The sequence below is a fragment of the Athene noctua genome, chromosome 10 (assembly GCF_965140245.1).
Source record: "Athene noctua chromosome 10, bAthNoc1.hap1.1, whole genome shotgun sequence".
Lineage (NCBI taxonomy): Eukaryota > Metazoa > Chordata > Aves > Strigiformes > Strigidae > Athene > Athene noctua.
In genome coordinates, this window is record NC_134046.1 from 2587544 (window position 1) to 2598347 (window position 10804).

At 40.2% G+C, this 10804-nt stretch overlaps 1 protein-coding gene across 1 annotated transcript; it reads right to left on the minus strand.

Annotated features, from left to right (window-relative positions):
- Nucleotides 1–489: 489 nt before the first annotated feature.
- CHCHD4 (coiled-coil-helix-coiled-coil-helix domain containing 4) lies at nucleotides 490–10689 on the minus strand. Its single transcript, XM_074914073.1, has 3 exons — nucleotides 10452–10689; nucleotides 8383–8481; nucleotides 490–1618 (listed from the first exon to the last, which is right to left on the minus strand). The coding sequence occupies exons 1-3, from the start codon at nucleotides 10471–10473 to the stop codon at nucleotides 1323–1325; spliced, it is 417 nt and encodes a 138-aa protein (XP_074770174.1). The 5' UTR covers nucleotides 10474–10689; the 3' UTR covers nucleotides 490–1322.
- Between the last annotated feature and the right edge of the window lie 115 nt (nucleotides 10690–10804).

Consider the following 10804-nt stretch of genomic DNA (forward strand, 5'->3'; position numbering starts at 1 on the left):
AAGTTATCCAACACATAAAGAGAGAAAAAGCCAAACAAGCTTGTAATGAACAGTTACTGAAGTCACAGGTACAATTTGTTTTGTAATACATTTTTCACAGCCCAGGTTTTGCCAGGAAAGAAAAACAGTGTAGCATTCCTTTATCCACAGGTATTAAACTACTATGAATGACTATTAAATTACTTGTACCTTGAAAGTAATTTTCAAATATTTTGATAGCTGTTTAGGCCCTCTGTCATGCTGGTTCATGATCCAGTCTACTATAGCTACTAAAAATGCTTTACATTTTTTATGCCTTCTTGTTTGAGGCTGGGGAGAAAAGAATGGGACAAGAATAAAAATCTGACAAGCTGAAGCAACCAATCTTCAAAACCCACAAATGGATTCAAACTCTGCTTACAATGCAGAAATCCAAACAGTTTTAAGAAAAAAAAAAAACCAACACCAAACCAACAACCAACCACACCACAAAGACACAGGAGCTTTCAATGAAGGTAAAAAGTATTTGCTTTTTAATATGCATTTAAGTCACAGTATCTGTTTTGTGATCATTACACCAGGTAACATTTCCATTGTATTCTCAAAGTATTTTACAAGAACCTGTGTATACACTGAAGGAACAGGTACTAAAGGAACCAAAAACCTGTGGTTTCAGAGCAGAAATGAAGCCAGTGTCCAACATTCCTTCCATTCATCTACACACCATTTTTAAAAATGCAAAAGCCATCACAATAAGTAGATGAAATCAAAGGAGATACACATTTCAACATTTTTCTGGCACTCCTTACCTGATGTCAACAGTAAAATGCAACCATAATCCAATAAAACTATTTGAAATTATTTTACAAATTCTAGACTTAGGCCATTTTCAATGTCTTTTATCCCTCTGGCAAGAAAATACTCTTTAAGGAAAAACAACCATTTGATGCAATTTCTATTAATAGAACAGAATTAATTAAAAAAAGAGCAGCTATTGATCAGAACATACTGAAATGAAGACAGACCTGGTGTGCTAGTGGAATTTTAGTGGAAAGCTCTATCTTTAAAGACATTATTCAAGTAAAAACTCAATGAGAACTTGAGGGTAAAGAACAGTTGTTAAAGTATTAACTGTGTCTGATAGCAGATTACACAGTACATACACATACTCGTTCTTTTTGCAGTATTTATTTGCAAGGCTGTAGCACTGAGATTTCTTCTTCAGCAATAAATTATTTACTACAATACAGTGTATAGAAACATTTCTTGACGACTCAGACATACTGCAAAAGTCCATGTCTTTGAAAATGAGAAACGGAGACAACAGCCTCCTTGTGTCTTCATTAGCTAGATCCCTTCTCCTCTTTGGCAGCAGAAGCCTCCACAGGAGTAGCTTCCAAATCTTTGCTCGACTTCTCTTTTTCTTCATTTTCATCTTCTTGAGGGTAAAGATCTGGGTATTTTTGCATGCATTCCTGCATGGCACGGAATTGGTCCACACAGTCTGATCCCTTTATTTCTTCTGTGCTATAGTGGAAACAAGAAAAGGCTGACTTGAACTGTTCCCCACAGGGACCACTAGCCATTCCACCCAGACACGGGCAATTCCAATTGATATCTCCATTGGGCAATATCAATCCTGAACAAACGAGAGAGAAGAAAAGTTAAGCGCTCCTTCCAAAAATTGGATTTCATTCAGTGAAAGCTGCTGGGTTGGAGGTGTAAGCTGAAGTACTAACAACGCTGTATTAGCTCTGTAGCTTCAAGGGTGCTAAACACATTTCACTTCCTGGCCAGTCTGTTTCTATCTCTGCTCTGTAGAATCCTTCACTGGGCACAAGTGAGATTAGTTCTACATCCATGCTTGAATTAAATCTTTCTCCCTGGACTACAGCCCACTGAGAATATTCTAAGGAAACTGCAAAACAAATTGAAGTCAAGCCAGTCCACTTGCCATACTCCCTGTCAGGAGAATAAGCAAGCCTTAAAATTGTGTCAAACAAGTCTTAAGAATTTAAATCCAGTATTAAGAATAGAATTCTTTTAAATCAAGTTGGATGGATGATTACAGAATGGTTTAGGCTGCAAGGAACCTTATAGATCATCTAGTTCCAACCCCCCTGCCATGGGCAGGGGCACCTTCCACTAGACCAGGTTACTCAAAGCCCCATCCAACCTGGCCTTGAACCCTTCCAGCTTCTCTGGGCAACCTGTACAACTGTATCCTCACTCTCACAGTATGTTTTTCGTCTTGTTTTAAATGAACTCTGGAATACTAACTAATACACAACTTTTCCTTTTAAAATTTGAACTGGAAAACCAGAATTATGAAAACAAAACCAGTTTATTTGTAAGACACAGATTAAGTCACATGCCACAGAACACAAGGAATAGCGAGGACATGCCAGCCCATCTGGTTCCCAGAAACCAAACTGCACTTTAGATCACAACTGAAAGTGAGTTAGGTCTCATTTTAGACTCTAAACTGTAAATTTCTGCTCTGGAACAGCTGAAGTCATCACAGAAATACTTCAGTGATGGAATAGCAAGGTGAAGATTGAAGCAGTCATATATTCTTTAAGACATCAGCTGATTTGCACAATGAAGTTCAAACAGCAAGCCAGAGAACTCATCTCCTCTAAGTTTTAGAAAACCTTTAAACAGTAAGGTATAGAAACATCATGCAATGGGCTTAAGTCGTGTGGGCTTCTAGAGTCTCCATTCCCTTTCTCCACTTTGCACGAACATACATATAGTTATGTTCATCTACTAAGAACAAGAGAAATTCTGTGCTGTGATCCAAGCTGGTTTCTTCTCCACTTTAACAGTTTGTTCTCCTCCTCTCTAGAATTCCCTCACTTCACCTCCAGGTTAAGTTTCTGCAGAAGCTAACATGCGTAAGCCTGGAGTTTAAGTACTTTCCCTTTAGAAGCAGGTATGCAAATACCATTGTCAGAGAATAAAGTTGCATTAATTCCAATTCAAACATGAAATTATCTGTAGGGTCTGAGGTAACTTGACGTTGCTTAAAATACTGCCACAGAATTCCATAAGCCCAGTTATTTCCTTTGTCCTGTGGGATCATGAAGTTCCAGGTGTACGTTTCTACTCCCACTAGCAACTCCTTGGACATTAGGCCACAGTATCATGAATCTTATGTACTGGTACAGCAAGAACAGTTCAACTATATTTACTGCTATATTAAAAGGAAAGACAAAAAATTTCTCTGATTGCAATTCATCAATGATGTTCTCTAACTCAGTCAATGCAGTTCAGCAGAAAATTACAGAGTCAGTCAAATCTCAGTGTTGATCAGTCTCCTTTTCATTACAGAAAGTAACAGCTTCCTTAGCATGATTCAGTCAACTACAGTAACCTTGTCATTTTTCATAGATCATGCTTTATTCAGCAGGATGGTTTTGTAAAATATCTGTAATAATCACTGTACTGAGAAGATATGCCTAGTACAGTGCCTCATGGCATCACTACCTGCCTGGAGGAAAAGCAGAACTTCTCAAACAAGGAAACGGATGGCTGGTGCCCGATTCCTTATTGTCAAGAACGACAAAGCAGAAAAATGTTGACCACACCGTGTAGAAAAAATATGGCTGGCTTTGTCACCTAGATTTTGAAGTCCTATGTTCCTCCTCACAGGCATTTTTCTAATAAGTCAAAAAGAGAAAAAGTTCTGAAATGTCCCTGAAGACACCACAGCAATAAAATGACCTGTAAATAATTATCTTTAAATAAATTGTTCCTTTTAGAAGCAGAACTGCCCGGTAAGCATGCAAATTTTAACAATATAAGTGTTCTCATAAACAATACATTCTTGTATATCACATAAGCATTGACTTGCACCTGTTTGATCACTGAAATAGCACCAGTTTTGGATGTTAGATGCACAGAAACCATTTTTTTTTTTTAAAGTAGAACAAAAATACAGATAAAACAAGCATTTCCTTGCTGATAATTACAGCAGAATGCACACTTCTATGAGTAAGTGTATCAGCTAGCTTAGAACACAATTCAAATGGAAACAGATTTCATCCATCACTCTCCCTGAATCACGTCTGCAATAGATGGGATTACTATTTTTAATTAGAATTGAATTAAAACTTCTTTTAAACGCAGCCTGAACCTCACTGATCCAATGGGTCATAATCTACCTGAGCCTGCACTTGGGGAAGAAAACCCATCCCTGTTTACATCATTACAGCTCAAGGCTTGTGTTAGCAGTTAACTGCTGACATCAGACAAGGTAACCTCTCTTAGCTGATGGGGTCGGTTAGAATCATGAAGGCAGGTCCACCTGCCGTTAAGGTAACCCTTGGCTTTGGACTGGCTGTAATGATTCCCCACTGTTATTCTGAGAAAGGTTTCTTCCCTGTTTGATGCCAAACATTCCAATAACAAGTTTATCTGCCAACAAATCACAATGTAAGATGACAGACACATAGGAAGCAGGATTGAAAGGGACATCATCAGTCTTAAAAACAGTCCTCTACATCTGATCATTCAACAGGTTCTTTCTTAAAAAACCTGGGGTTTTTGCTTCGTCAGTCCTCTGTGGAAACCACTTCAAAACTGTCTCTAAAAGATGACAAGTCGGAAAAAAAAGAAAAGGCAGAGGACAGCAACAGCCTGCGTCTGAGGTACAATTCCATAAGCACTTTTAGACAACTCTATCACAGCTGTAATGTTAATAAAAATTACTTTTCATGCATAAAACTCACCAGGGCCTTCTTCATACAAGCCTAATAAAACAAGAAATTATTCTAACTTATGGGAGTAAAGATCTCAATGAAAACTAGAGATCTTACACATTTAAATTCTTCCATCTGCAACACATAAGACCAGAAACAAACTTTACAGCGAGAATACTATTTCAAAACTGCTGCAAATTAATTCTTAATTTGTTCTCATCAGCCACAGCTGTTAAAAAGGCACACACAGTGAACTGAAATACACTGCAATATGAAACACTACATTGAACCCACCCTGGTTTGTCTGCCTTCCTGTTTCACACGCCTTCATTGCTTTCAATGTTTTTGGCTTAAAGTGAGCCATTAACATTTTGCCTACCAAAATCTCATAACTGAGAGAAATAAAAACAACTTTATTTTCTCCCAAGGGAAACAGAGCACAACTTTTATTGAGTAGCTACTGACTAAGGTAGCTCAAAGACTAACATCTATTAATGCCTGAAGCAAAATCCAAAATACCAATATCCAAAAATACCAAACTACATGTTTATCTTAAGTATGAAAAAGGCCCCGACAAAAAAACAAAACCTCAAATGAAAGTTTCAGCTGTATTAGAAACTAATACAAATTATGGTATATCTATAGAATAAATCTATTCTTTCCCAGATATGACTGTTCTGTGTCTAGCACAGCAGGAAAGATGAAAAGAGTCGTTATAGTTAATTATGGCACAGAAGTTGAACACTGGAAATTGTCTTCTATTCAAAGTAGAAGCTAAATTAGAAAAGCCTGCGTATTACTTTATGTACAGCAAAGCCCTTTCCAATTTTCTTTCAAATAAAAACCACACAAGCCAGAGCTTCTGCACTTCGACGTATTCCAAAACATTGTCCATATGTCTTTCCTGTCTACAAATTTCACTCCCATTAGATGCAGCTACATTCTGTTATATGTCAGTTGTTTCTCTGTTTTGATCTGATGCACTGTAGCCTGAGATTGTTCAAGTGAGTTTTCAGAGAACCCTTAAAACATAGCAGTAACTTACCACATGCTAAGGAAAAAAAAAAAAAAAAAAAAAGAAACAAACCAGAAAAACCCAACCCAAATTATTAACAGTATTTAAACAGAGTTTCTTTCCAATTTTGAATCACAGTCACACATTTTCACTGTAAGGTGTCCCTAACATCACTAGCTTCTGGCTTTCTCTCTTTTCTTCCCCGCTCTATAGCTTAGGAAGCAAGTGATCTAACATGCTGTAAACACAGGACTGCTAGGAAAAAATCCACCTCTCCTCACCACGGCCTTTCCGTATCCAGCAAAATACACATAATTAGTGAATATGGCATTTAAACAATGAGGAAGTGGCTCTTTTAATTTCCACTAGTTTATTACCTAAATATATGGCACAAGATATGCTTGTGGTATACGTACAACCAGAAAAATAATAATTTGGGGCAAAGAGGTGGAGTGTGAGACAGAAGGAAGAGAATCCCCTCTTTAGAGGTACCAAGAAAATTGTTTTCTATGTTCACATTCCAAGCCTTTGCAGTATGTGTCTCTGTTATGCTAGATCTGAGATGGGCACCCTTTCCTTTCCTTTTAAAAGCTGGTGTCAAAAATAGAGGCTTAGTTATAGGATCAATACGCATTCACATATTGCTAGACAGACACCTTTTACTAACAGAATATTTAATTATCACTAAAGACCATGAATAAGGGAGAAGATAGGTAAACTTCAAACAACCACATGTAACATCAATACAGACTGCATACATGTATTTACTTAGCTAAAGAGCAAGCCGCTTTGTTTAGCTGTACACCACGCAAGGTGACCTACTAGTTCAGTGAATGATAAAATCTCCGATGTTTGTATGTTCTACAGATGTGGTATCTAGAAAGAGTCTCTATCTTGGCCTTATTTTGGAAGCAGTCCCCAGACTTTCCAAAGGAAACAGCCACAGAAAAGAGGCTGCCAACTCTTCATATAACAGACCGATAATGGATTATAAATTTGCCTGGGGCAGGAGTTGAAAACTCTTTTGTTTCACTTCTACATAACATACTGAGAGGAGCAAATACTCTTAAAAATGAGCTGCCCCCAGACACTGTTTCCCACCTTAAGGATGGATTACTTTACATGAATCATTTCTAGGTTCCATCTTCTACTCTGGAAAGGCAGTAACACATCTAAGTGCCACATAGCTTTTACTGCCTGCAGGGATCTCTATTTGAAATCTTCAGGGGCTGAAGCACTATTCCTATGGTGAAAATGATGACAAATCCCAAAGCACAGACTTTTACCACCAAATAGGCAGTTTGGGCATTTGATCTTAGCTGGTGAAACAACCACCTGAAAATACAAGGTAGAAGAATTCCTGGCAGGTACTAAACAGCTGTTTTTAAACACCTTTCTGAAATTCTCTCATTGTTCTCATTTGGCTCATTATAAAACTGAACAGTTATCACTGCTGACAAGCAAAACTTTTAGATACAGCTACTGACTACATACAGTTGCAAAAAAGTCAAGATAGGCAGCTAAATGCAAAAACTTCAACACAAATCGTGTATGAAAAAAGTTATTTTAATGACATAGGAAGATATAGTTCAAGTTAAACTAGATACCAGACCAGCTAACAGAGCAACTCCGTGTGCTCCAGCTGCTAAACTGTGCTGTAGTACTGCCCTCTACAGGTCCTCGAGCCACTTGCATAACTTTTATTTCTAACAAAATTTCAAAAAGGATGAAGCGTTTGCTTCAATCTCAGCTGCGCTGAAAGCAATGAGATCATTTCACATAGAGTGAAGAGGCTAGGAGACCTGTAAGCATAAAGACAATTAAAAAAAAGTGTAATCCAAATTAACAGATGTTGATGACAATTTATTAACCTAGGGCAAAATTTATTTAATCATCATGATCGGAAGATTATTTCCTTTACCCATTAGAAATAACCTAAAATATGCTCTGTGCAATCAGAATATTACAAGTCTTCATCCTGGAAATATTCTGCTTTCTTAAATCTCCATTTGTAGATTAGATCTACTTCATATAAGAACTGCAATCTTCACTGAAAACTTTAATCTACATCTTTTCAAGGCAAAATAATTATAGTTTTAAACCTGAGTAATCTGAATTTACCTGTCATGGGCCACTGAAAGATATTACTACTAATTATTGATTGTATTGCCACTAGTATAAGTACAGGATTAGTCAGATATAATTTATATTCAATCACATATTCAGAGATCACCAAATTAGCCGCACACAGGCAGGTGAGCAACTCACATCAATGACAGTCGTATGTAACTCACTTCAGCTTCCCTGAAAATTGCATTTTGCCATTTAAAACAGTGAAGAAAACACCAAAATTTTCACTGGTTAAGCTCTAACTTTGTTAGTAAAAGAAAGGAAGGAAGTTCTTCCTGGGTATCTCTGGCTACTAACCAAAACTACATTTGAACAGGCCATTCCAAAGAACCATTAAAACTGTAGGAAGAAACCCATGTAATTTGTGATGTCTTAATTTGCAAGTTTAAACTGCTGTTTGTGTGTTTATCTACTGAGTAACCAACTGCCCTCAGTCTTTAAAAATGAATAATTTCTTACTACTTCGTACAAGGTTTGTCTTCTGTTGTTCTTGTTTAAGATTGTTAGAATGTAAGTGATAAATCACTCCTTACTTCCCTTTTTCTTACTACTGACCTTGTTCTTCGTAAGGGTCATCTGGGTCATCTGCAACCAGCTCAGCACTGCTTGGTGTCTCATGGTCCTCCTTGGTTGCAAATATAATTCTGTCTTTTCCTACAATACAGGAACAACAAGCAAAAGTTCAGAGAAAGCTGATTCAGGACGCATTTACAAACCTGCTGAACACCACAAGGTAATGAGATATTCAACACAATGCATTAATGTTAACAGAGAATTAATTCTGTTGTACTTATCAACCACCTTCCTTTAGAACAGTTGGTTCAGAGGAACACACAGGCAACTGAAATTCTGTTCTGCTAAAGCTCCAATTTTCACAGCAACATGCTGTAATGGCTGCAGATCACAGTACAGTTCATTGAACTGTGAAGTTAAAAAGCTGTTTCAAAACAAGCTCAAACTACTCCCTTACCAGGAAGGACTAAGCCAGATGAAGGCGTTAGACAAAAAAAGCAAGAGTGAAAGAAAAATTATACTAAGTTACAGTCAAGCGTTCAAAGGAATACTTAATAATTACACTAGTATCTAACGACGAGTAGTATTATATTTTACAGTAATTACCTGAATTAAATACACAAGAACACCTTAACAGAATAGAACCAACTATATTGAAAGGTGCTGTGAACATTACCAAGGTCAAAAAAAACCACCACAGTGTACTTCCTGCTCTTGTGCCACTCTTGACTTAACAAAGAAATTCTGTAGCAGGGTGGGAGGGAGCTTGGCTAGAAACCCAAGTAAAGTTTTCTAACAACTCTGTAAAACTATAAAAAGCACTCTGAGGCACACACAAGTAGAAAAGAACAGCTATCTGAAACTCTTCTGAACATGCAACTGAGTATTGGTTGAATGGAAAAAAAAAAAAGTTCCCCAAGAACTTCCTTTCATTCTCCAAATTCATAAAGGCCACTATAACAAAATGGCATATTAGAAATTAGTATCTTCTTGCCCCTCAGTGAGACCTCAAGCAATTTACAAACTTCCTTTACTTTGCTCAGTAACCAATATACATTTATACATGGCTGAGAAACAGGTAAATCTAACCCTTTTTAAGAGGGAAAGTTTTCTGTCGACTCTGCATTGTACTCCAGCAAACTTTACAACGTAGAATCTCCAGTCATTTCTTATATAAAAGGAACTAGAAACATATGAACACTAATCCCTGTCACTGAAATTTTGTAGAGTGCCATAAGACAACTTACAGATCTTGCAGAGATCCAAGTTGTTCTTAAAATAAATAAAAACATAAAGCAAAGAGAAGAGGTCCATAGGTTATGACTACCTCGCCAGTTCATAATCAGCATTCAGCATGCCAAAGTTTATAACTTCAAAATGGCATTTAGATCTACTTATTGGCTTTTTTCCAGTTGGAAACTTTACATTGAGTCACTTCACGTTACTTAAAGCGAGGAGGGAAATATATCCCCCAGGATATGTAGTGGTCAAACTTCATAAATACCACAACCCGTACAACCTAATGCTTTATACAGATACAGAAACATGAAGCTCACACTCTACCTACGCTGTCCACTTACCATGTTTTCCTTAAAAAGGTAAAAAAACCTCACTTTAAAAAGACCACCTCCGGCCACGTGAGCTAAGGTGGTAGAAATGCAGCCCCTAAGGGAGGGCACCGTTCCGCACCGCGACAGCGAGCATGCCCGCATTCCTCAGCCACAGCAAAGCCTGGCGAGCTAAAATAAGAGCCCCGAGGCTCACCCGCGCTCAGCTGTGGCCACTTCGCGGGGCTGTTTCCACAACCAGCTGCAGGGCGGCCCTTTCTCCCCGCGCCCGCAGCGCGGGCTGCCCCACAGGCCTCCCGCCTCCCCGCCAAGCGGCCCGCCGCGCCTTCCCGCCTCCCCTGAGGAGAGAGGTCGGAGGAAGGCGAGGCCGCCCTCCCGCCGCCGCCACACGCGGTTTCCGCGCCTCTCCCCGCCTCAGGCCGCAGCTCCCTGCCCGGGCTGAGGGGAGCGGGCAGCCGCCTCGCCCGCGCTCCCCGGCCGCCTCAGGGCGAGCCCGCCCGGCCCGTCCCGGCGGGGTGACATTGGGAGAAGCCCCGGACGCACCTTCTTGCCTGCAGTAGGACATGGCGGAGCCGCCCAGTGCCTTTCCCCCGCAGCGCCCACACAGACCGGTCCCACCGCCGGCGCCGCTCCCGCCGCTCCTCCTGTACCGCCGCAGCGAGGGGCAGCGGCGCGCCGCTCCACGCTGTTGACCCCCCGGCTCCGGAAGCGCCTCCCCCGCCCGCCGGCGGGCGCTGACGCATCTCCTGCGGGCCGGGGCGGGAGCGGGCGGCGCCGTGGGGCCGGGCCCGGCGCTGGACTGCAGCTCCCGGCATGCCCCGCGCGGAACGGCGCGTCCCGGCGTGCATTGCGGCAGCGGCCCGGGGCGGGAAGAGCGGGGGGGGGCCGAGGGGGAG

What these genes read in the sequence shown, in the direction of transcription:
- CHCHD4 (XM_074914073.1), bottom strand. Translation starts at nt 10,473, where the DNA reads ATGTCCTACTGCAGGCAAGAAG. An exon ending in GTCCTACTGCAGGCAAGAAG is followed by an intron (nt 8,482 to 10,451) that starts GTGCGTCCGGGG and finishes CCTGTATTGTAG; the next exon opens with GAAAAGACAGAATTATATTT. An exon ending in TGACCCTTACGAAGAACAAG is followed by an intron (nt 1,619 to 8,382) that starts GTCAGTAGTAAG and finishes TCGTTTGTTCAG; the next exon opens with GATTGATATTGCCCAATGGA.